The sequence below is a fragment of the Macrotis lagotis genome, chromosome 1 (assembly GCF_037893015.1).
Source record: "Macrotis lagotis isolate mMagLag1 chromosome 1, bilby.v1.9.chrom.fasta, whole genome shotgun sequence".
Classification (NCBI taxonomy): Eukaryota; Metazoa; Chordata; class Mammalia; order Peramelemorphia; family Peramelidae; genus Macrotis; species Macrotis lagotis.
In genome coordinates, this window is record NC_133658.1 from 325700756 (window position 1) to 325727343 (window position 26588).

Sequence of the window (26588 nt, forward strand, 5' to 3'; positions counted from 1 at the left end):
AAAATGTGCTTCAGTCTTTGTTCCAACACCAACAACTCTGTCATGGGTGGATCTCATTCTTTATGATGAGTCCATCACAAAAGTTATTTCCATATTTTTCCACCATTGCCATTGCTGATCGCAACTCCCTCCTTTCTTATTTCTCCACTACCATGTACTCTATTTTCTCTCTCCTTTCACTCTGACTCTGCTGTAGGGTCACTGAGTGGCGCAGCAGACAGATCCCTGGTCCTGGGGCCAAGAAGCCCTGAGCCCCCATACCACCCCTTAGGTCCAGAATCCACCTGGCCCTATGGTCCTGGGCAGGCCTTCCAATCCCAGCCCCTTGCAAGAAGTACGAAAGAAAATGTGTTATATCTGGCCACTATCCCCCCATGGTCCATCCTCTCCTCCTTTATTCACATCCCCACCCCTTCCCCCTGCTCCCCACTCCTTTTTACTCCAGATGTCTATACCACATTGAGTATATATGCTGTTTCCTCTCCTAGCCATCTCTGATGAAAGCAAAAGTTCCCTCATTCCCCCTTGCCTCCCCACTTCCATATCATTGCAATAGCTCGTTGTAATAAAAAAAAATCTTATGTGAAATATCTTGGACTATTCACCCTCTCCTTTTTCTTTCTCCCATTTCATTTCCCTTTTTTTCTATTGATTCCATTTTTACACCATATTTTATCTTCGAATTCAGCTTTTTCCTGTGCTTCAACTATAAAAGCTCCCTCTACCTGCTCTATTAACTGAGAAGGTTCATATGAGTATTATCAGTGTCATTTTTCTATGCAGGAATACATGCAGTTCATCCTCATTAAGTCCCTCATATTTCCCCTCTCTCCTCCAATCTCCATGCTTCACCAGAGTCCTGTATCTGAAGATCAAGCCTTCTGTTCAGCTCTGGCCATTGCAGAAGGAACGTTTGAAATTCCCCTGGTTCATTGAAAGTCCATCTTTTTCCCTGGAAGAGGACATTCAGCCTTGCTGGGTAGTTCATTCTTGGCTGCATTCTAAGCTCTTTTGCCTTCCAGTATATTGTATTCCAAGCCCTATGAGCTTCCAATGTAGCTGCTGCTAAGTCCTGTGTGATCCTGACTGCAGCTCCACGATATTTGAATTGTGTCCTTCTGGCTGCTTGTAATATTTTCTGTTTGACTTGGGAGTTCTGGAACTTGGCTATAATATTCCTAGGGGTTTGTTTTTTGGGATCTCTTTCTCTGGGGGATCGGTGGATTCTCTCCATTTCTATTTTGCCCTCTGCTTCTAGAATATCAGGGCAATTTTCCTGTAGTAATTCTTTGAAAATGATGTCAAGGCTCTTTTCCTGATCATGACTTTCAGGTATTCCAATAATTTTTAAATTATCTTTCCTAAGTCTGTTTTCCATATCAGTTGTTTTTTCAATGAGATTTTTTCACATTTTCTTCTAATTTTTCATTTTTTTTGGTTTTGTAGTATTGATTCCTGATTTCTGGTAAATTCATCAATCTCCCTGAATTCTATTCTTTGTCTAAAGGATTTGTTCTCCTCAGAGAGTTTTCTTATCTCTTTCTCCATCTGGCCAATTTTGCTTTTTAAAGCATTCTTCTCGTCAGTAGCTTTTTGAACTGTTTTGTCCATTTGACCTAAGCTGGTTTTTAGCATGCTATTTTCTTCAGCATTTTTTTGGATTTCCTTGACTAAGCTGCTGACTTCATTTTCATGTTTTTCCTGCATCTCTCTCCATTCTTTTCCCAGTTTTTCTTCCAACTCTCTCATTTGATTTTCAAAGTGTTTTTTTGAGCTCTGTCATAGCCTGAGCCCACTTTCTGTTTTTCTTGGAGTCTTTAGATGCAGGAGCTTGTGCTTCCTCATCTTCAGACTGAGTATTTTGATCCTTCTTGGGCTCATTTGGAAAATATTTCTCAATAGTCTTCCTTTTGTTTCTTTGCTTGCTCATTTTCCCGGCCTGGGCCTGGTTTGGGGGTGCTTCCTGAGCTTTTGGGACACTCCCACAAGGGTCTCAGTGTGTGAGGCTCTGTCCTCCCTCCTGGTCTGTGAATGACCATATGAGCCCCCCTCTGCCATGGGCCTGAGGTGGGGTGGCCCTGCTCTTCTGTGGTGGGACCTAGACTGCGATCAGGATCTGAATGTGGTCAGAGCCCCAGAGTCCTGTTCCTGGGGCAGAGGACAGAGCTCTGCAGTCTCTCTCTCTGCACTCCCCTCCCTCAGCTTAATGGGCTCATGCCCTGGGGGCTCCTGCTTACAGGCTCTGCCTGCTTCTGTTTCCTGGATCAGGGCTGGGGAAAGATCAAGCTGCTGGCTGTGTGCCCTGAGGGCTGGGCTCCACATGCTTGCTCTGGCAGAGGTCCCCTGCTGTTCCCCCACTTTGTGCCTGATGCTCCCGGGGGTGCAGCTCAGGAAACTCCCCCACTGCTGTGAGCTGCAGCTCCCAGCGCCCTGGGGCTGCCTCCGGGAGGCTGAAGTTCTTTGGCTCTGGTGGGCCACCCCCTGGCAGGCTGCCTCTCCGATCCTGGGGAGCAGAGCCTTTCTGCCCTTTTCCAGGTTACCTTGAGTAGGAGAACTGCCTCATTGGTTCCCTTTGTGGGTTCTGTCTCTCGAAAGTTTAGTTAGAGTCCTTAGCTGATGAGTTTTATCAGAGAGCTCCTAAGACTGGATCCCTTCTTGTCGCCATCTTAGCTCCGCCAACAATGTATTTCTTAATGCAGTTCCTCTTTTTTTCTCTGTTTACTTATTTCCCCAGCCTATGCCTGGTTTTGGGGTGCTTCCTGAGCTTTTGAGTATTATTGTGACACCCCTCTCCCCCAAGAATCTCAGTTTGTGAGGCTCTGTCTTCCCTCCTGGTCTTTGAATGACCATATGCACCCCCCCTCTGCCATGGGGTTGAGTTGGGGGGGTGGCCCTGCTGTTCTATGGGAAGCCTAGACTAGGACCAGGATCTGAATGTGGTCAGAGTCCCAGAGTCATGTTCCAGGTACAGAGGACAATCTCGGAAGTCTCTCTACTCCCCCACTTTTGGTAGCCTGAGCATTCAAGGCTCAGTTGCCTGGGAGTTCTTGCTTCCTGGTTCCGCTTGCTTTGGTTTCCTGGATCTGGGCTGTCATGCTGCTTGTTGAGTGCCCTGAGGGTCGGGCTTCAGGTGCTCACTCTGGCAGAGGTTCTCTGCTGGTCTTCCAAGTTGTGCCTTGTGCTCCCCAGGGTGTAGGTCAGGAAACTATCCTGCTGTTGTGAGCCGAGGCTCCCAGGCATCCTGGGGCTGCCTCCAAGAGGCTGAAGTTCCTTCACTCTGGCGGGCCTCCCCTCTAACTCCTTTCCACTATTTTCTAGGTTACCTTGGGCTGGAGAACTCCCTTACTGGATCTTTTTGTGGGTTCTGTCTCTCGAAAATTTAATGTCATTATTTTATGAATTTTGAAATATTATAGAGAGAGCACCTAAGAGAGGCTCTTCTGTCGTCATCTTGGCTCCGCCTCATTATTTCTTATAGAACATTACATTACATTCATATTCCACATATGCCATTACATTGATATACCACAGCTTGTTCAGCTGATCCTCAATTGATGGTCATTTCCTCACTTTCCAATCTTTTGCCACTACATAAAGATCTTCTATAAATATTTGTGAGTCTATTCCTTTTTTTTTAAATGATCTTTTTGGGATACAGACCTTGTAGTGGTTGCTGGAACAAAGGATAGGCTTGGTTTTAAAGCCCTTTGGTGTAGTTCCAAATTGCTCCCCAGAAACATTGAAGCAGTTCACAACTCCACCAATAGTGCGTTTGTGTCCCAGTTTTTCCACATTTATCATTTCCCTTTTCTGTCATATTAGCCAATCTGATAGGTATGAGGTGGTACCTTAGAGTAGTTTTAATTTGTATTTCTCTAATTAATAGAGATTTAGAACTTTTTTTATATGACTTTAGATAGCTTTAAATTCTTTATCTAACCCTGTTCATATTCTTTGATCACATATCTCTACCAAAATAACAAGATGTTTGAAAGGAGTATGCTTAGCACTAGTGATCTACACTCATATTATTTTAGTTTCTATTACTTACTTCCATCCTTTTTTTCCCTGTTATTCAAACTTCAGTTACAGCTTCTTTTCCTATTTCTTTCAAAACCTTCATATTCTATTCTTCTAGTTTAGAATTTATTTTGTTTATAATTAATCATATCCTGAATTTATTTTCTCTCTTTCCTTTCTCTTTGTAACTTTCTGTTTCACTGTGCAATGAATGTATTTCCACATCAAATTGTATATCTGTATATATATATGTATATATGTGTGAAGATGTATGTACATCTTTGTATGTGTACATTTGTTCATTATTTTTTCATTTTACCATTGCCACCAACCCCCCCCCCCCCCATTCCTTCTTAGTGTAGTGTTCAACTTGCATTTCCTCATTGGTTTTGATGAGATACTTGACCTCTTTTTCCTTCTATTTAATATTTCTTCCTGTCTCATGAAGTCATTTCCTTTTGTTTTATCCATTCTAATTTTCAGGGATAACACTTTGTACCTTTCAAACTAAACTGTTAATTCTCCTTTCAATTCTTTTCTACAATGATATTCTTTTCCCAATTCTTTCATGTTATTCTTACATCCTTTGTATTATTCCCATAAAACTCTTGCTTTATTTTGTTCCTATGAATTCTAGTTCATCTTGTGATCAAACAGTGTTGTTGTTTGTTGTTGTTGTTGGATTTTTTCTGAGTTTTTGCTTTTAAAATATTATGTAGTTATTCTCTTGGATTTTTCACTTGGCCGTCCCTGGTATCATATAGTTCTTTAAAATTTATGGATCTCTTGTTTTTTTATATCACCTAAATTTCCTTCCCCCCATATCCTTCTTCCCTTTCCTGAGATCCTTGCTATATAACAAATATGGACATTCTATGTGTCCTTTTTTAAAATTCAATTTACTTTGTACCAATTGACATGAATCTTTCATACTTAATCAGATTTGAATTTCTTGCAATATAATAATATTAATACATAGGTACTTTATTTTTATTAGTGATTTCCTTGGTTAACCTTAATAGCTCTTCATAGTGTCTTTTGTTTGTTTGTTTACAGATTGTTTTCATCTTTACTTCCTAAATTAGGATTTCTTGTTAGAGTTAGGCTCAGCACACTTGTGGAAAGAATGTTGAATTTAGTCCTGATTTTTATTTCCTGAGTCTCTGTTACTGCTCTCTGGGTATTGAATACTTCTTCCTCAGAAGGATCTCAGAGGGTGTGGATCTAGTGTACCTTGGCAATTTGATCTGTTTAACCCAGTTTTGGAACTGAGTGATAAAACTGAAGGTCTGTCCCTGATTAGAGCTCTAGTAAACTGCTGCATGTCTTAGTTTTTTCATCTATCTGCAAAGTTTTCAGGTTAGAATTGCAGTTCCTTTCTTGCTTTGAATTTCCTGTCCTGGTCCTTGTGGTCAGCTCAAAACCTCAGCCTAAAGGTATGGGACTAAATCTAAGGTCACACTCTAAAAGTCAGAACCACTTGACTGCTTTTCACTTTACTTCCTGCAGCTAGCCTAGTACACTGTTTCATGCTAGAACTAAGCATAGACTGTTCTTTATTTGAAAAACAGCCTTGGGCCAACTCTGGGCCTTAGCTTGAGTCCCCCTTGCTATATTATATATTTGCAACCTTATTTTTTTGTCCTTCTTTCTCAAAGAGAACCAGAGACAATCAGAAAGGTGATGTCTTGATTTGCAAGTAAATTGTATGTAAGTGAGGCAGGGCTGGGCGAAGTCACCAGCCTCTTTGTTTCATCCTAGGTCATCTGCATCCAGTGACAAGATATTGATCAGCAGAACTGGAGATGACCTAGGGATGTAGTGGGGGACCTTAGTCTTTTCAAATTCTGTTTGAGGTTGTGAACATTTGATCCAGTTTACAAAAAATCATTTTCAGAGGGAAGCCTCTCAGGGCTTTTTGCATTTTCTCTTGAGTCATCAAAGTCCACACTATGACCAAGGGAGTCTTGAGCTGCTACCTGTTGTTGGCCAGTCCTTGAGAACCCAAATGATTTTGGGTTCATGGCATGGTCAAATTGCTCAGTTAACCCAAACAGAAAGTAGAAAGACATTAGGGCCCAGATATATCATGTTTATACATTGTAAAGTATTATGTGCTTCAACCAAGTTGTGTGAAGGTAGGGGGAACTATTATCATAGCCACTTAGTTTTCTTTTGAACTCTAGTTCTGTATTTTCAGTTTCCTATTAAACTATTATTCCTATTAAATTCCTATTATTATTAATTAATTAATTAAATCCTATTGTTCCTATTAACTAAATTAAATTATTCCTTTTATTCCTATTAAATTATTCCTATTAAAACATTATTATTTGTGAGATTTCATTCTATTTTTCCTCAGACTTAGACTTTTTCAATTTCCTCTTTCTTTCAGACACCCAGATTTCAAATTGCAGTCATTCTCTAGTCTTTATTCCTCCTATTGCTATGAGTTCCATATTCTCCTGAGATGAATCATTCCAGGACCCAGGAAAGCAGGTGTAAAAAATGAAAAGTAGAGATTTGCTAAAAAAGGAAATTACAACACAAAAGAAAGTGATAGAGAAGTTGAGATTAAAGAAAAGCCAAGTGGATTGCTAATTAATTTTGGCTGGCCAGCTGCCAGGTTAAACCAAAGTCCAGAAGCAGGAAGAGAGATAGCCTTGACCAAAATCTCCATAAATCCCTCCTCAGGGTCCATGGGAAGAGGTGGTGACTTGGGAGCTGCCCAAGTCCAAAATTGTAGAGTTTGCCTTTTGGGGAAGGGTAGGGGATCTATGGATCTGGGTGGTCCTTGGTTGTTGTTTCAGTGCCTGGTAACTAGCTTGCCTTACCAATGAGAAAATGGCCAAGGTTAGAATGGAGGTCAAGATGGAGTGTTTTGACAGAATGATAGAGTGAAGATTTACAAAATTTTGTTTTCAATTAATTTCAATATTCCCTATGCCCATGGTTCTCTGTATCACTCCTAGTTCTCCAAATCCAATCATTTCATGAATCATATGGTTATATTTCCACAATATTTCTCTTATAAGTAAGTCCCTTCTCTACATTCACTTGGCCTTAATTCAGTTCTACATCTCTTGCTTAGTTTTCTTTCTTTTTGAATTTTTGAATTTTACAATTTTCCCCCCACCCCCCACAGAAGGCAGTCTGTTAGTCTTTACATTATTTCCATGCTGTACATTGATCTAAATTGAATGTGTTGAGAGAGAAATCACTTAGTTTTCTTGAAGTAACTTCCTAATTGATGACTTGTCTCCAGTTTCTCTCCTCGCTAATCCAGTTCTCACAATCTATAACAATAGTTATTGCTGTTTATATATGATTGTAAAGTGCAGTTTATATTCATTATCTCATTTCGTTCTCAAAATGACCCAGTCATCCAATTGTGTTTTATCTTTTTCAAATGAAGAAACTGAAGTTTTGAGAAAGGGGGAGAGACTTGCCTTAAGACCAAATAGCTAGTGCATATGGTGGAATTGGATTTTTCTTTTTCTTTGGTTTCTTAGGGATACAAATCTAATATTACTAGATCAAAGGGTGTGTGCAGTTTTATAGCCAGCCTCTTTTTTTCATTTGACTAATTCTGCTTTTTAAAAAAGTTCTTTTCTTCATGAACTTTTGTATCTCCTTTTCCATTTAGGCTGCTCTGTTTTTTTTGGGGGGGAAGTCAGTGGGGTTAAGTTAAGTGACTTGTCCACAGTCATAGAGCTAGGCAATTATTACATGCCTGAGGTCAGATTTGAACTCAGGTCCTACTGACTCCAGTACCTGGAGTCCATGGTGCCAGCTAGCTACCCAGCTGTCCTGCTTTTTTTTAAATTAAAGATATTATTTGAGTTTTACAATTTTCTCCCAATCTTGCTTCCCTCCCCCCCACCCCCACCCCACAGATAGCACTCTGTCAGTCTTTACTTTGTTGCCATGTTGTACCTTGCTCCAAATTGGGTGTGATGAGAGAGAAATCATATCCTTAAAGAGAACAGAATTCTCAGAGGTAACCAGATCAGACAGTAAGATATCTGGGTTTTTTTTTCCCCAAATTAAAGGGAATAGTCCTTGTACTTTATTCAAACTCCACAGCTCCTTATCTGGATACAGATGGTACTCTCCTTTGCAGACAGCCCAAACTTATTCCCAATTGTTGCACTGATGGAATGAGCAAGTCCTTCAAGGTTGAACATCACTCCCATGTTGCTGTTAGGGTGTACAGTGTTTTTCTGGTTCTGCTCATCTCACTCAGCATCAGTTCATGTAAATCCCTCCAGGTTTCCCTGAAATCCCATCCCTCCTGGTTTCTAATAGAACAATAGTGTTCCATGACATACATTGCTGGGTCAAAGGGTATGCACATTTTTGTTGCCCTTTGGGCATAGTTAATGTTTTTACCCTTTTTCCTCATCTCTTCAGGGTATAGACCCAGTAGTGGTCTAATTTGCTTATAGTATTTTTTTTATGTTATGCCCTGTAACCATTTGGATCTTATCTTGGTAAAGGGTGTGAGGTGTTGGTCTAATCTAAGTTTCTTCCATAGTAACTTCCAATTATCCCAGCAGTTTTTATCAAAGAGGGAGTTTTTATGCTGGCCTGCTTTTAAATAAATTCTTTTCTTCAGTGAATTTTTGTTCTCCTTTTACCATTTTGACCAGTACTATTTTTTAAGGTATTATTTTCATCAGTATTTTTTGATCCTTTTATTTTGAAACCAACTTGTTAATTGTCTTTTCATAATTTTCTTGCATCATTCTCATTTCTTTCACCAGTTTTTCTGTACAACTTTTATGTTTTTCTTGAGTCCAATTAGCATTTAGCTTTGAGTCTTGACTTGCAGCTGTTTTCTCATCTTTGACTTCTCTCTCTCTCTCTCTCTCTCTCTCTCTTTTTTAATGTTTTTGCAAGGCAAGTGGAATTAAGTGGCTTGCCCAAGGCTGCACAGCTAGGTAATCATTAAGGCCAGATTTGTACTCAGGTACTAATGACTCCAAGGCCAGTGCTCTATCCACTGCACCACCTAGCCATCCCTCATTGTTGACTTCTTCTAAGTTTATCTCTTGTTCTTTCTGCCTCTTTTAAAATTTTTTGGGGAGGTTGTTGTTTGGTTATTTTCTCAGTCTATTTTTTCATTTTGAATTTTATGTTCAAGTTGAGTTCTGCTCACCTGCCTTTTCTTTTGCTCATGTTTTCAGAGCTAGCTATAGGGAGATCTGAGTTTTTGGTGCTGTGTGGTCACTGCTATTCTGATCTGCTCTTTGGCCTTTATTCTGGAAGAACCCTTGCTTCTTGCATTTTTTCTGAGTTCAAATCTGGTTTCAGGCTCATAGAGCTGTATGACCCTAGGCAAGTCCCCTAGCCCTATTTGCCTCAGTATTTTCATCTATAGAATGAGCTGGAGAAGAAAATGACAAACTACTCCTGTATTTTTGTTAAGAAAAATCCTGAATGATATCACATGACTAAAAAATTATAGAACAGCAACAGTCTTTTCCAACTTCATATCTATAATCTCCTCCTCTCAGTGAATGTCACTTTCATCAACTTTAAAGTGGGCATAATACTTCTTTTACAATTGACCTTAAAAGTTTTAGTAGGAGACCACTTTTTGTAATTGTAGAAATGAGTTTTTATTATTTTTGTTCTTTGTAATCTTGGGGCAAATTATTTACTTTTTTGCAAAAGTTTGGACCTTTGAGGTTCTTTCCAGTGTCTGATCCTAAGTTCCTTTTACATCTCAAACATATGGAGAAATAGTGTGATATAGTCAAAAAAAGGGCCTCTGAGTTTCATCTTTGAAAAATTAAGAATTTGATCTTAATCTTCCTAGAATAATTGTGACAAAATATTTTATAAAACCAGTGGTGCATCAGAAATGTGCTTTATCTGTATGATTGAGGCATGCTAGTATAAAGAAAAGTGTGTCACTTATAAACCTTTTGACTATTTACAAATTATTTTGCCTTTCTAAATTTGTTCTTTGTATTATTTTTAAGTTTATGTAGCCATTTTTTAATTTTTTTTTTTATTTTGGTAGGTGATCCCTTTAAACAATATGAAGAGGAGAAAGTAGACTTTTAAGGAAATTGGCCTCCATTAAGAATGGCCTTCTTGGATAATCCAACGATCATCCTGGCTCATATCCGGCAATCCCATGTGACCAGTGATGACACGGGGATGTGTGAGATGGTTTTGATAGATCATGATGTAGATCTGGAAAAGTTTCATCCACCTTTGGTGCCGGGAGATAATGGCTCAGAAGTGCCAGGTAGCAGTGTTGATACTCAGGGCTATGTCTATGCCCAATCTGTTGACATCACCTCAAGTTGGGACTTTGGCATCAGAAGACGCTCAAACACAGGTAAATGTGGTACGCTGTCCTGATTCTCTAAGCTTCATAGCTAAGACCTGGAAGGATCCTCAGAGATATTTTAGTTTAATACCTCATTTTACATATGAGTAAGCAATGTTCATAGAGATTGAATGACTCGTCTGAGATTAACAGAGGGTAACATAGGTAGTGCTGGAAGTTCAGCCTTCTGGGCTTTGAAAACTCCACACACATATCTCTTTTACAGCAACCTTTCTGCTTCACAGAGAAATTTAGTGTAAAGGAATGCAGTTTTGCTTTTCCTTAATAATGCCATAAATGTGGAAATAATGTGTCTTGGTTTTGAATGATCACCATCCATTGATTACTTTTGCAATTATTTTTAGTTATTAGGATTATTTGGATGAAAGAATATTGGACTTGGAGCCAGAATTCCTTCATTTGAATCCTAGTTCCACAACCACAATAATTGTTTGGACATAAGGCAAATCATTCTTTCTTTCTAGTCTACAGTTCATTTATCTGTAAATTCTACTTTTTATATTCTACATTTTACTCTAAAATCCTTTGAGGGGAGAAAAAGTACAGTATCTAGTATATTGTATATGATTAATAAATAATGAATGTTTGTTAAATTAAAGAATGAATAACATTTACAGTGTGAAGTACTTTGGAGTACTATGGAGAGGGAAACATCCTGAAGAGATATAGTGAGTATTTTAGAAAGATACATTTCATGATACTTGTTTTATGCATTCCTGTAATACAGGGTGCCTAAAGATAGCACTTTGCTACAAGTTGACAAGTTTTTTTTAAACTGTCTTGGGCTAGGTACTGCGCTTGTTGATAAGAATGCAGAGATATAAGATTAAACAGTCTCTGGAAAAAAAAAATAATTTTTGATCTACTAGCTTTTTGAAGAATTAGATTAAGTGGCTTCCTATTCCCTTATAGTAACTAGGTATTCTGGTTTACAGCAGACTTTACTATTTCCTTCCTCTCTTCAAAGATCTTATTCCTTATTTAATTGTTGTAATCTAACTAATATGAGAAGCATAATGAAGATGAGGATAAGGATGGCACTGGTGACATTTATATAGTACTCTCAAGCTATGAGGGCTTTCTTCCCAATACCGTGAGAGAGGTAGTACAAATGTCAGCATTCACATTTTCATATGGAAAAACAGAGACTCACAGAGTTAGTCATTTTGTCATCAAACTTTTATTTTGTGTCTTTTGATGATGGTAAAATATATTACTTATGCAGTATAGTAGAATCTGTTCTTCTAAAGTCTTGCAGTGCTGTAAAAGAATAAAATTAACATTATTTCTGTAGTGCTTTCAGTCTTAAAAAATGCATTCCCTGCAGCAAAAATATGAAATAGGTAGTGCCAGTTTTATTTAGATAAGGAAGGTAGCATAGATGTAGATAGCATAATTAAGTGACTTGCCCATGGGCACACAACTAGGATGACTAACTCTAATTGCAATGATTTTTCCATTCCATAATTTCTCTCTAATAGTCCTCAAAGTTTGCTGCTCATTATCTTTTCCCTTCTTTCCCTTAAAACAATCATTAGTACTCTGAATGTCTTTTGTAAGACATTGACCTCTTCAAATTCAAGTAATTGAGATAGCAAGGATCTAAAATTTACAGAGGCAAGTAATAATCACCCACATACAAATGATATAGAAAATCAGTGAGTCAGACAGTTAATTTGCCATTTTTAGTGACAAAAATAGAGTTTATTAGTCTTAGTTGATAAGGAGTTGCTCTGTACTTCTTTGTCCTCCCTCCCAAGTTGACATTTTGCTATCTGTAAGTAACTGTTGCTTTCCTAGCCTCTTGGAAGTCTACACTTACTTCCAAAACAAATGGCTCTGTGATGCTGGTTTTAACACTTTGATAGAATTATTCTAAACAACAACTTCCTCCTCTTCTTTATGTTCTTGAAACACATTCTCCTATCCTGCACTTCTTCCCCAAGTCATTTAGGAGAGTTCACTTAGCTGTGAAGTATTCTTTTCTTCTATATGTCCCCAGCATATAGGTTCATCAGTAATGAACTACGGGAATAAGGGGAAGCCATTAAGTACACTGGTGTTCTTCCTTATAGTTGGATATGACTAGTTCATATCATTATCAAAAATAATTATTGAATTTGTTGTTTTTTAAGTTAAAATTTACAAATTTTATTTCATTAAATGTTTCTAATTTTTTTAACTTTGATTTTTTATTAAGTTCCAAATTTTCTTCCCTCCTGCACTTTGCTCATTCCTTGAGAAGGCAAGCAATATGATATCATTTGTACATGTGAAGTCATGCAAAACATTTCCATTATAACCTTGTTGCAGTAGAAAACATAAAAAACAAAGAAAGCAAAAAGTCTACTCTCAGAGTTTATCAATTCTTTCTCTTGAAATGGATATTATTTTTCATTGTGAATTCTTTGGAATTGTTTTGTATCATTGTATTGCTAGAGCAGCTAAGTATTTCACAGTTCTTATTGAAATATTTCTGATATTGTGTAAAGGGTGCTTATTATTTATACATTATTGATGATGTGGTCTGCCAGGGCTTAAGCTCCTCTTGTCTAGCTTTTGATATTGAGGGAGTCTTTAGTGGAGGAGGATTGATGTAACAATGGTTCTAGTAAAGAACTCCAGCTTATGACTTTATTTTTAATCTATGATACATAATGTTCTCTAATAATTTAGAATTCTAAGGCTTGGCTTCATATTCAAATTCTTCTAAATTACCTCTACCAATTAATTAACTTCCCTCAATTTCCTCATATTTAAAATGGGGAAGTTGAATTAGATGATCTATAGAGTCCTTTCCAACTTCAAATCTTGTATTAATATATAAACATCCTATGAAATCTTATCTAAGGAGATTTTTTTATCATTATAGAAAAAAATTAATGACATTTACCAGCATTGAAAGAAATTTTTAAGTAAGTTGTATGAAGCTTTAATTATAAGTGAGAACTACTGACTTCAGGTTCTTGATTTTAAATTGACTTTCACTCAAGTCTTTAGTGACCTATTGTCTGATAAGATGGAATAGATCCATATGAGAGGATTCAGATAAGGAGTACAGTTAGTGCATTGTATGGAGGGCCAGGGCTTTAGGGAAAGACCTGTTTTCAAATCAGACACTTAGCTCACAAATGACTTAAACCTACTTGCTTCAGTTTCCTCTTTGGTAAAATGAGCTGGAAAAGGAAATGGCACAAGATTGCCATAATTTTCCAAGAAAACCCCAGATGGCGTTATATAGGATCAGACATGATGGAAACAACTCAAAACTACAACAAAATACAGTTAAGAGCTCTGCAGTTTTATTTCTTTGTACACTTTACAGTTATTGATTTTAACTGAATATATTTTTTTAAATAAAATTTAGATGGTCATATTGACATCATCACAATGTTTTTGCCGCAGTAATTTAGACTAATAAAAATGGTATTATTTTTCTTTCCCTCCTTAGAGGGAATTCTTAGAGGGAATTCCTCCTTAGATTTTTTTTCAAATCCAGAAGTGGTTGAAGAAAAGATATGTTTTTTGAAGTGAAGGACTTCTGAACTTTGAAGTCAAATTTAATAATAACCAAGAAGCATTTTAAAAATGATGATATTGGTTGGTGCTTTTTTTCTTACTCCATTTGAAGACAGTAGAAGTTAATAATATGTGTAGTTAGAACATAGCAGTTGTGTGTTATAAATGGTATTTTTGTGAATTACTGCTTTCTGGATTTTGAAAACTTGTTGGTTGGTTGCACTGTTATTTTCTAATGTTTTCTTTTGGGGATTATAGATACTTTTCCCACTGGAAATCTAAAATGTTAGTAAATGGAACCTGTGTGTTACCTTAATGGCATTAAGGATTTACTTTTTAATTGTGGAAATGTCTTCTTAGTATTTTGGACATTGAATCAAAAAATGGTAAAGAGAAATTGTTCTTTTTAAGATTTGACTAATGTTACAAAGATACAAATCATTTATTTTACTACCTATAAACTGTTTCAGCCCACTGAAGAAAAGCTATGCTAATTTATATAGCTTTGACATTTTATAATTTTCATGATTTTTAGATAAAGGATTTTATATTTAAAACTTTAATAGTCTAGTCTGAGTTCATTTATCTTTAATTTTTGAAACGGGTAGAGTAATTCATAACAGTAATTTTATTCTGTAATGTAATATTCACTTCAGTTCATTTGTGCATTAAAATTCCTTTAAGACCGTTATTAATGATTTATATAATGAAATGTCATATTAATCACAGAAGTTTTCACATTTTATTATTCTCTTCCATGTTAATACTATCTTTATGATCTCTATTAATGTTTTATATCCTCTAATTTCAATTATAAATCAAGAACATTTTCGTGTTTTTGTTGGTATTTGCCTTTCAGGGGTACCACCTTTAAAATTTTATGACTTTTTTCCTACATATGCAGTATAAAACATCTTTATTCATATAAAGGTAGTTAATTATGTCTTTGTTTATAGTAAACTTTCCTTGACAAACTTATAGTTATAATATTTCTCTTCAAGCTCAAAGATTAGAGCGACTTCGAAAAGAGAGACAAAACCAGATAAAATGCAAGAATGTCCCTTGGAAAGAAAGAAATGCTTCTCATTCAGGTAAACACAGAATGTTCAGTTGATGTTTTTGTTGCATTTACTTTTACAACATTTCTTCATGTAGTATTGTGATGAATAAAGCAGAGTAAATTATTTTCAAACTTCATCAATAGACAACTAAATGGTTCTAGACTTTTCTTGTTGCTTTGTTGTCTAAAAACAAATTTTTTTTTTTTTGTAGTGACTGCCTTTATTTATGTTTCAGACGGGTTCAATTGGTCCTTAGTGTTTTTCTTCTGTCATGGACCCTTTTGACAGTTAAATGAAGCCTATGGACTCCTCAAATTAAATGTTTTAAACCCATAAGATAAATATTTAGGCTTATAAAAAAGATATATGATATTGAATATTGAATATAGTTATCAGAATATTTTTTGAAAACAAGTTCATAAACCCCCAAAGTTAAGAATCCTTGAAATAAATGAGGCCCCTTCCAGTTCTAATACCATGTGCTTGATTCTTTGTTCAAAAGATGCTGATATCTCCAAAATTTTATGTTCTCAGATTCCTTTTATGTTAATAGTAGTTAATTCTATGATTCTGTTTTGTTCATTGTTCTTTGTTGTTCTGGATCTCTTAACTTCCTATGTTTGGGAAATATTTTGCTTAGTGTGGTCTTTTCTCAGCTTCTTTTCCATCTTTATTCTAGTCCCTGGTTATTTTCCTGCCCTAATCAGTGATCATAGTAAATAAACTGCTTATATCTTTGAGAGTATAATCAGAATTAATACAAATGAGAAATTCATTCAGCTTTTCTGTCATTTAAAATATATATGTTTTTAAAAATTATTAAATGTTTATCTTTACAGCTTTTGAACTGCAGAATTTTAGAGTTAGAAGGATTTTAGACTATATAATATAAGAACTTGGAATATCAGAACTAGAAGGAAGTATCAAAATAACCACATTTTATCATGCTTTAAAGTTTATAGTTTTCCTTACCTGTGAATACTTGAATATAAGTATTATTTTTATTTTACAGATGAAGAAACTGAAAGGCAGAGAATTGCAGTCCTAAGAACATGCTAGAACTTAGGCTATTATATAGACTACTAAAATTAGGAAGATCAGATGTTAAAAACATGGAATTTTAGAACTGAAAGAGAGCATAGGCCTTCTCTAATCCTATCCTTTCAATTTTATGGATGAGAGAAACTGAGGAATAGAGAAGTAATATCACTTCCTCAATATTATATAGTTCATGTCCAATCTGTGACCAGAACAAAGGTTTCTTGACTCTTAAGTATACTGACACTGATAATTAACATTTTACAAATTAGTTATAGGGGCAGCTAGGTTGCATAGTTAATAGAGCATGTAACCCTGGAGTTAGAAAGACCTGATTTCACATGCTTGTCTCAGAGGCTTGATATTTACTATGTTCTTTTGAACAAGTAACTTAACCCTATTGCCTCAAATCCCCCCCCCCCCCAAAAAAAACAAATTAGTTACAGTGGTCAACTAACTAAACTTTGAAACTTAGTTAAGAGAATGGTGAAGGAGTATTTTTCAGTGCCAGTTATATTTGAAGATGCTATTGTCAAAAAATCCCATTTTTTTCTTTATTCTATCCTTGTATTTCACCTATAGAAATTTTTTCCAAACTATTCAGTCAGAATGGTTCTATTTTATTTTTGTTTTTGTTTTTTTGCAAGGGAGTGGGATTAAGTGACTTGCCCAAGGTCACACAGTTAGGTAATTATTATGTTTCTGAGCCCGAATTTGAACTCAGATACTCCTGACTCCAGGGCCAGTGTTCTATCCACTGCACCACCTAGCTGCCTTGTATGTTCAGACTATTTTAAAATCCCTGAATGCTAGGTTTTGCTTCTTGTTAAAGTTTTGTATTTGAAATTGTGTTTGTTGTCTTTTAAAGAAAATTTATATATCTTAATGAGATTTATAGTCAATCTTATCATTGCCTGGGAATACTGAACGATTTCAAGTTCTTATATTTTATAAAATAAATTTTTTGTGAGGGATAGCTAGGTGGTGCAGTGGATAGAGCACCAACCCTAGAGTCAGGAGGACCTGCAATGTGGCTTCAGAGACTTGACACTAGCCAGTTGATATATATAGAGATATATACTGTGTGTGTGTGTGTGTGTGTGTGTGTGTGTGTGTGTGTGTGTGTGTCTCTGTGTGTGTGTGTGTGTGTGTGTCTCTGTGTGTGTGTATACATATACACACACACACACATATATATATATATATTGTGATTCTTACTTCATAAACACAGTCATGCATGTTTTCATATGCAAATGAGCAGAAAAATGAGACTGCAAATTTTAACAATGTCCTGATTTCTTTTTTTAAAATATATACTTTTATTATGTTAATTTCAAAGCTGTGCTACTTGTCCACTTTCTCTGAATCTTCCTTTTATCATCTTTCATGTATTTTTAGAAAAATGCTGCTTCGATGTTTTGCCTTTATTTTACTTTAAAAAAAATTTATATCATTATTTGCCTCTGTCCCACATAATTCCTTCTCTGTCTTAAAACCACATGTATCTTATTCTTCACCTTTTGTCTATCACCTCCCTACCTAAAGCATGCTTTAACCTTAAGTTCCCCATATTTTCATTGGTCATTGCAGTGTGAGAATTTTCAAGACTTTCAAAGTTGTTTTTTTTCTTATTATGTTATAATCATTTAAAAAGTTGTCTTTTGGTTTCTGCTTACTTGACTCTGCAGTGACATATACAAATCTTCCTATCTCCAATCATTTGGTAGCTTATTGTGGTCATCTTTGACAAGAAGGACTGTTTTTTATAAATGTGTCTCTTTTATCATTTCTAAAGGCTCACTCATCTTCCATTTTATTCCATTTATATACCAGATTTATTCAGTCATTTCCTAATCGATGGGCAACACTTCAGATTCCATTTCTTTGCTGGAACAAAAAGTGCTGTTCTGAAAATTTAATGACTGTGTGGAGTTCAAATTATATCAAGATTTTTAGATCACTGCACTATTCTCCAAATAGTTCATTAATGTTCTTGGCCTCCCAGATAATCCTCTATTATCATTCTGCTTTTTTGTGAGTTAAAACCGTAGAGTTTTTTTAAATATGAATTTCTGTTATTATTAGTGATTTGGATCATCTTTCTATATATTTAACTGCTTGCTTTTCCTTTTTGTTATCTGTTAATGTCTTTTGATCATATTTCTTTTGGGAAATGGCTCTTGATTTATGTAATTTTATCACCTAATATTAATATGTTCTGGATATATATATATATATATCTTCGATATCATATCCTTAGTAGAAACTTTCTGTAAATCTTGTTTCATAATTAACTGTTTCTCTCTTAATCACAAGTACATTGATTTAATGTATGAAAGGCTTTCTTATTTATTTATTCATTTATTTGTTTATCTTTGCAACAACATGCTATGGTAATTTTAGCAATTAGTTTTTGCTAGGTTTACATTTTCTTTGCATTTTCTTCTTTCCCTCTCCTGCTGACAGAAAGCAGCTTAATATTGGTCATGCATGTACAACCGTGTGCAAAACCTTTTTAATTTTATGTCATCAAATTTGTTCATTTTAATTTTTGTGATAATCTTTATTCTTATTTTAATCAAGAGTTCTACCTCTTTGCAGTTGTGAAAAGTAGCTCCTTCACTGCTCCTCTTATTTGTTTATAATATCATCTTTTATATATTGGTAATCTATTCATTCAGAGTTTGTTGTGGTGAGTGATATGAGAAGTTGGTCTCCATGTAATTTCTCTCAATCTGATTTCCTGTTTTCTTTCAAGTTTTTGTTTTCCAATAGCTGGGGGTGGGAGGGGCTGGGCAACTGGCTTTATCAAACCATGCTATTTACTTATACCTAATATATTCTCACATTTCAACTTGACTTTTTTTATCCAGTGCCATATAGTTTTGATGATTACTCATTTTTCATATATTTTGAAAACTAGAACTCTTAGGCCTCCTTTCATTTCACTTTTAGAAATTATTTTCCTTAAGATTCTTGACATTTTATATCTCCACATGAATTTTATCATTTTTTTTTCTAGTTTGATTGGAATGGCACTGAAATAGTTAACTGATTTAATTAATTTAACCATTTTAATTATTGTCACAGCCAAACAATGTGACAATATGGCTATCTATAAAGTACTTTTATAATTGTAATCATGTAATTCTTTGTAGGTGGAGTCCTAGATATTTGTAATTTGTAATTATTTTGAATATAATTCTTCTATCTCTCTTGCTATGTGTTGGTAATAGAAAAAAAAACTGATGGTAGATGTGGATTAATTTTATATCCTGGGGGTAGAGCCAAGATGGTGACAGGAGAGGATCCTGTGTTAGGCACTCTCTCATAAATCTTCGAAACTAAGGACTTTAACTAAATTTTCGAGAGACAGAACCTATAGAGGGACCCAGTGAGGCAGTTCTACTCAAGGTAACCTGGAAAAGAGCAGAAAGGCTCTGCTCCCTGGGGTCAGAGGGGCGGCCCGCCAGACCGAGAGCTAAAGAACTTCAGCCTCCCAGAGGCATCCCCAGGGTGCTGGGAGCCACGGCTCACAGCATCAGTGGAGTTTAATGAGCTATGCCCCGGGGAGCACGAGGCACAAATTGGGGGAACAGATGGGGGTCCTTTGCCAGAGCCAGCACATGAAGTCTAGCCCTCAGGGCACACAGGGAGCAGCTTAGCCACTGCATTCCAGGTCAAGGAAACATAAGCAGGCAGAGCAGGTAAGCAGGAGCCCCCAGGGCATGAGCCCATTGAGCTGAGGGAGGGGAGTGAAGAGAGAGACTGCAGAGCTCTGTCCTCTGCCCCTGGAACAAGATGCTGGGGCTCTGAACACATTCAGAACCTGATCACAGTCTAGGCCCCCCCCATAGAACAGCAGGGGCTCCCGCCACCTCAGCCCTGTAGCAGAGGGGGGTGCATATGGTCATTCACAGACCAGGAGGGAGGACAGAGCCTCACATACTGAGATCCTTGTGGGAGTGTCCCAAAAGCTCAGGAAGCACCACAAAAACAGGCTTAGGCTGGGAAAATGAGCAAGCAGAGAAAAAAGAGGAACACCATTGAGAAATACATTATCTATGATTGTAAGAAGGATCAATATACTTACTCTGAAGATGAGAAAACACAAGTTCCTGCATCTAAAGACTCCAAGAAAAACAGAAATTGGGCTCAGGCTATGACAGAGCTCAAAAAAGACTTTGAAAATCAAATGAGGGAGTTAGAAGAAAAACTGGGAAAAGAAAGGAGAGAGATGCAGGAAAAAATGAAAATGAAGTCAGCAGCCTAGTCAAGGAAATCCAACAAAATGCTGAAGAAAATAGGATGCTAAAAACCAGCTTAGGTCAAATGGATAAAACAGTTCAAAAAGTTATTGAGGAGAAGAATGCTTTAAAAAGAAAAATTGGCCAGATGGAAAAAGAGATAAGAAAACTCTCTGAAGAAAATCCTTCAGACAAAGAATAGAACTCAGGGAGATTGATGAATTTACAAGAAATCAGGACTCATTACTTCAAAACCAAAAAAATGAAAAATTAGAAGAAAATGTGAAACATCTCATTGGAAAAAAAAACTGATATGGAAAACAGACTTAGGAAAGATAATTTAAAAATTATTGGAATACCTGAAAGTCATGATCAGGAAAAGAGCCTTGACATCATTTTCAAAGAATTACTGCAGGAAAATTGCCATGATATCCTAGAAGCAGAAGGCAAAACAGAAATGGAGAGAACCCACTGATACCCCCGAGAAAGAGGTCCCAAAAAACCAAGCCCTAGGAATATTATAGCCAAGTTCCAGAACTCCCAAGTCAAAGAGAAAATATTACAAGCAGCCAGAAGGACACAATTCAGATACTGTGGAGCTGCAGTCAGGATCACACAGGACTTAGCAGCAACTACATTAAAAGGTTGTAGGGCTTGGAATATAATATACTGGAAGGCAAAGAGCTTGGAATGCAATTGAGAATCAATTACCCAGCAAAACTGACTGTCCTCTTCCACAGAAAAAGATAGACTTTCAATGAACCAGGGGAATTTCAAATGTTCCTGTTGGAATGGCCAGAGCTGAACAGAAGGTTTGATCTTCAAATACTGGACTCAGGGGAATCATAGAGATTGGAGGAGAAGGGGAAAGTATGAGGGACTCAATGATGATGAAGTGCATGTATTCCTGCATAGAAAAATGACACTGATAATACTCATATGAACCTTCTCAGTTAATAGAGCAGGTAGAGGGAGCTTTTATAGTTGAAGCACAGGAGAAAGCTGAATTTGAAATATAAAACATGTTGTAAAAATGGAATCAATAGAAAAAAGGCAAATGTAATGGGAGAAAGAAAAAGGAGAGGGGGGAATAGGCCAAGATATTTTATATAATAAGATTTTTTTTTTATTACAATGAGCTATTGCAATGATATGGAAGGGGGGAAGGCAAGGGGGAATGAGGGAATCTTTGCTCTCATCAGAGGTGGCTAGGGGAGGAAAGAGCATATATACTCAATGGGGTATAGGCATCTGGAGTAAGAAGGGGGGGGCAGGGGGAAGGGGTGGGGATGTGAATAAAGGAGGAGAGGATGGACCATGGGGGGAGAGTGGTCAGATATAACACATTTTCTTTTTTTACTTCTTGTAAGTGGCTGGAATTGGATGGCCTGTCTGGGACCATAGGGCCAGGTGGATGCTGGGCCTAAGGGGTAGTATGTGAGCTCGGGGTCTCTTAGCCCCAGGACCAAGGATCTTTCTGCTGCGCTACTCAGCTACCCTACAGCAGAGTTAGTGAAAGGAGAGAGAAAATATAGTACATGGTAGTGGAGAAATATGAAAGGAAGGAGTTGCAATCAGCAATGGCAACTTTGGAAAAATATGGAAATAACTTTTGCGAAGGACTTACCATAAAGAATGTGATCCACCTGTGACAGAATTGTTGGTGTTGGAACAAAGACTGAAGCACATATTTTATTGTTATTATTTTGGGGGGGGCAGGGCAAATTGGTCTGGGTACCCTCCCTGGGGCCGCATAGCAGGATGATCATTGGGTGTCTGAGGCTGGATTTGGACTCGGGTGCTCCTGGCTCAAGGGCCTGTACTCTGTCTGCCACCCAGCCACCCCTACTATTATTACTATTTCATTTTGGGTCTTTGTTTTTCTTTCTTTCTTTCTTTCTTTTTTTTTTTTTTTTTTTTGGTTTTTGCAGGACAGTGGGGTTGGGGTGGCGTGGGTGTCACATGGCTGGGTGATTGTTGGATATATGGGGCTGGATATGGGCTTGGGTGCTCCTGGCTCCAGGGCTGGTTCTCCATCCATTGTGCCACCTGGCCATACCTACAATTATTACTATTATTTTTTTAATTTTAATTTTTTTATCTCCTTTGCTGTATCACTCAAGTGTGTCTATATTTTTTGGGGGGAGGGGTATTTTGTTTACTCTTAAACCAGAGTATTTTATTAATGTATAAAAACATTATTTGTAAAAAAAAAATGTGCATACCCTTTGACCCAGCATAACACTCCTCAGTCTATACCCTGAAGAAATGATGAAAAAGGGTAAAAATATCACTTGTAGAAAATTATTCATAGCAGCCCTGTTTGTGGTGGCAAAGAATTGGAAATCAAGTAAATGTCCTTCAATTGGGGAATAGCTTAGCAAACTGTGATATATGTATGGAACACTATTTTCTATTAGAAACCAGGAGGGATGGGAATTCAGGGAAGCCTGAAGGGATTTGCACGAACTGATGCTGAGTGAGATGAGCCAAACCAGAAAAACACTGTACACTCTAACACCAACATGGGAGCAATGATCAACCTTGATGGACTAACTTATTCCATCAGTGCAACAATCAGGGACAATTTGGGGCTGTCTGCAATGGAGAATACCATCTGTATCCAGAGAAAGAACTGCAGAGTTTGAACAAAGACCAAGGACTGTTACCTTAAATTTAGAAAAAAAAAACCCTTGATATCTTATTGTCTGATCTTGCTATCTCTTATACTTTATGTTTCTTCCTTAAGGATATCATTTCTCTCTCATCACACTCAATTTGGATCAATGTTTACCATGGAAACGATGTAAAGACTGACAAACTGCCTTTTGTGGAGGTGGGGGGTGGGGGGAGGAAAGTAAGATTAGAGGAAAAAATTGTAAAACTCCAAATAAATAAAATCTTTAATAAAAAAAAATTTATATCCTTCAACTTTGCTGATGCCATTGTTTCAGTTTGTTTTTTGAATTTCACTCTAGAATTCTCTGTAAACCTTAATTATATATATGCATATAAAACTCTTAATTTTACTTTGTACATATTTTATTTCCTTTTCCTATCTTATTGTTGTGTCAAGCCTTTTTAGAACTACATCAAATAATAGTGGTAATAATGGGTATTATTGCTTTAACTCTCATCTTTCTGGAATTGCCTTTAGTACTTTTCCACTGTCAGTTATGCTTACACTTGGGTCTAATTTGATGGGACTCACTTTATTATAGAAAGGCCTACTTCTATGCTTTACAATATTTTTAACTTTAAGGGAATTTTTCTAGTAACTTTTTCTTCATTTATCAATATAATCAAATGGTTTTTAATGTTTTTAACTATTAAGATCATTATTTTTATTTTTCTAATATTGATTCAACCTTGCTTTCCTAGAATAAGTTCAGTTTGCTTTTAATGTATAATCTTTTTTTAACATTTTGCTTTATTGCCAATATTTAGTATGTTTGCCTTATCAATATTTTATTAAATATATTTATGTTGCTATTCAATTAATAGTGTTTGTTTATAGTTTTCTCTCTGTTCTTTGTCTCTTTCTGGTTTAGTTTTTAAGATCATGTTTTTATCGTAGCAAGAATTTGATAGAATTTCTCCCTTTCATTAGGATCAGTTCATTGTAAGGTTGAAATTAGTTGTTCTTTTAATGTTTGGTATAATTCACTAGTGAAATAATCTTATCCTAATATTTTCTTCCTTAAGAATTGATTTATGGCTGTTGAATTTCTTTTTCCTTATCTGAGCTCCCATGGGCTTTATTTGAGTCCTACCAGACTTTTCTGTTACCCAGGGTTGTATAGTAGATTCCTCTTTTCCCTTTGATATTTTTTATCACAATTCTTGCTTGATTCTGTACAGTCTTTTATATTATGCATGTCATTTCTGATTTATGAGTTATTTCTGAACCAGTCATTTGTTTACAATGAGATCAGCAAAGTTATTCTGTAATTTTTCTAAGTTAAAAAAATTGTTTTTTAGCATTTAGTATTTTTTAGACCCATCCATTATCATTTTTTTAAATTTATCAAGATTCCAATGAATCCAGATATTTCTTTGAGGTTTTAGATATCCCATATTACAAGTTAACCTTATGTGGGCAGGACCAAAATGTCAGTTGAATTGAGTATTTTTACTGGGCTTTCCAAACCCAACCTCTAAACTTTTTAAACATTAGTCAAATCAAAATCTCCATATTTAATTTAAAAAAGCCAGTCATTCCTTTTTTTTAGCCCAGAACAGCTTAAGAGGAGAGAAAGAAATGAATAAAGGCAGAGACTTGCCCAAGTTGAATTTCACCTGAACCACTCCAAATATCTTTAAATAATGAATCTAACCAAATTCTCAAGTGGCAGAATTCACAAAAAGCCTTGAGTGAAACAATTTCCCAGTCCAAGACAACTTGGAAGATTGACAGGGTGCGAAAGTACTGCAGAGCCGTTTGTGCTGCATTAAAGCAAACTTCCCCCAGCCCTCTAGGAACAGGGAGCTGGGCAAATGTGACAGTAGCAGCAGTGGCAGTTTCCAGATGTCTTAGCCCAAAGATTGCTGAGGATAACTTGTAAAGTTAGCAGAAAATTGCCACACTGGGGTGAGAGAGGAGCACAGCTCAGTTCAGGCCTTGGGAGCCACTGAATCAGTAGGGACAGCTGATTCAGAGTTCTCATACCAGGGATGGTAAAGACATTGGAAGGAGATTATAAGGGTTTCCTTGGTATCACTGGTAAAAACCTCTATTGCTTTGCCCATCCTAAGATCTTGGTCACAATCTAGGCACCTAGTCTCAGGAAGAAGAGGAGCAGCATCACAACAGTCAAAGCTTTTACATCCAAAGCCTCCAAGAAAGATATGGAAGGCTATGGAAGAGCTCATAAAGAAATTTGAAAATCAAGTAAGAGAGGTAGGGGAAAAATTTTGGAGAGAAATGAGAGGGATATTGTAAAATCATGAAAATCAAGTCAGCAGTTTAATGAGTAAGATATTAAAAAATACTGAAGAAAATACAGTTTTAAAAACCAGACTGGGCCAAATGGGAATAGAAGTCCAAAAAAATCATTGAGAAGAGTAATGCCTTAAAAAACAGAATTGATCACATGGAAAAGGAGATACAAAAACTCACTGAAGTAAATAATTCCTTAAAATACAGAAAGGAGCAAAGGGAAGATGACTTTGTGAGAAATCAAGAAACAATAAAGACCAAAAGAATGAAAGAAAATATGAACTGTCTCATTGGAAAATCAACTGATCTGGAAAACAGATCCAGGAGAGATAATTTAAAAATTATCAGACTACTGAAAGTCTTCACCAAAAAAAGAGCATAGATGTCATTTTAAAAGAAATTATCCAGGAAAACTGCCCTGATCTCTCCTAGAAGCAGAGAATAAAATAAAAATTGTAAATTTCCAATGATCATTATCTGAAAGAGATCCCAAAATGAAAACTGCTAGTCATATTATAGTCATGTCTAGGAGTAAATATTGCAAGTAGCTAGAAAGAAACAATTTAAACATCATGTAGCCACAGTTTGGATAACACAAAATAGCAGCTTCCACATTAAGAGATCAGAGAACTTGGAATATGACATTCCAGAAGGCAAAAGAGCTTGGATTACAACCAAGAATCAGCTACCCAGTAAAATTGAGCATATTCTTTCAGGGGAAAAGATGGACATTCAATGAAGTAGGAAACTTTCAAACTTTCCTGATGACACAACCAGAGCTGAACAGAAAATTTGCTCTTCAAATACAAGACTCAAGGGAATCATAAAAGGTAAACAGGAAAGGCAAATCTTATGGGACTTCTGAACTATTTATATTCTTTCATAGGAAGATGATATTGATAATCATATAAACTTTCTCATTTATTAGGGCAGTTAAAATGAACATATATAGAAAAGTCATAAGTGGGAATTTAATTTGTAGGGATAATATATTAAAAAGTTGGGGCTAATAGATAAGAGAAGAGTATCTTGGGAGGAAGGAAAGGGGGAGAGGTTGAATGGATTGTTATTTCACATAAAAAAGGCTAGAAAAAAGCATTTGCAATGGAGTGAGTGAGCCTTACTCTCATTGGAATTGACTCAGAGAGGGAATAAGATACCTACTCAATTAGGTATAGGAATCTGTCTTACCCTAGAGGAAAGTAGGAGAGGAAAGGGATAGGAGAAAGGGGTTGGGGGAAGGGGGGGCCTTGTCAGTGATAGAAGGTAGGGAAGATTGTGGGGTGGGGATCATCAGATGCATAACACTTTTGAGGAGGGAATGGGTGAAAGCAGAGAGAATAGAATAAATGGGCGTGAGGGAAATAGAATTGGAAATACAGTTAGCAGTGGCATCT

At 36.4% G+C, this 26588-nt stretch overlaps 1 protein-coding gene across 9 annotated transcripts in view; it reads left to right on the forward strand.

Moving 5' to 3' along the window:
- Window positions 1–26588, forward strand: part of MAPKAP1 (MAPK associated protein 1) — a 357394-nt gene that overhangs the window by 42968 nt on the left and 287838 nt on the right. For 7 of the 9 annotated variants that reach the window (XM_074211563.1, XM_074211565.1, XM_074211567.1 and 4 more), the window contains exons 2-3: window positions 10052–10375; window positions 14908–14997. In XM_074211563.1, the coding sequence (XP_074067664.1) occupies window positions 10117–10375; window positions 14908–14997 (349 nt within the window). In that variant the 5' untranslated portion in view covers window positions 10052–10116. Of the gene's footprint in view, window positions 1–10051; window positions 10376–14907; window positions 14998–25907; window positions 26022–26588 lie in introns of those variants that run through there. The other 2 variants (XM_074211569.1, XM_074211570.1) reach the window with 2 other exon arrangements.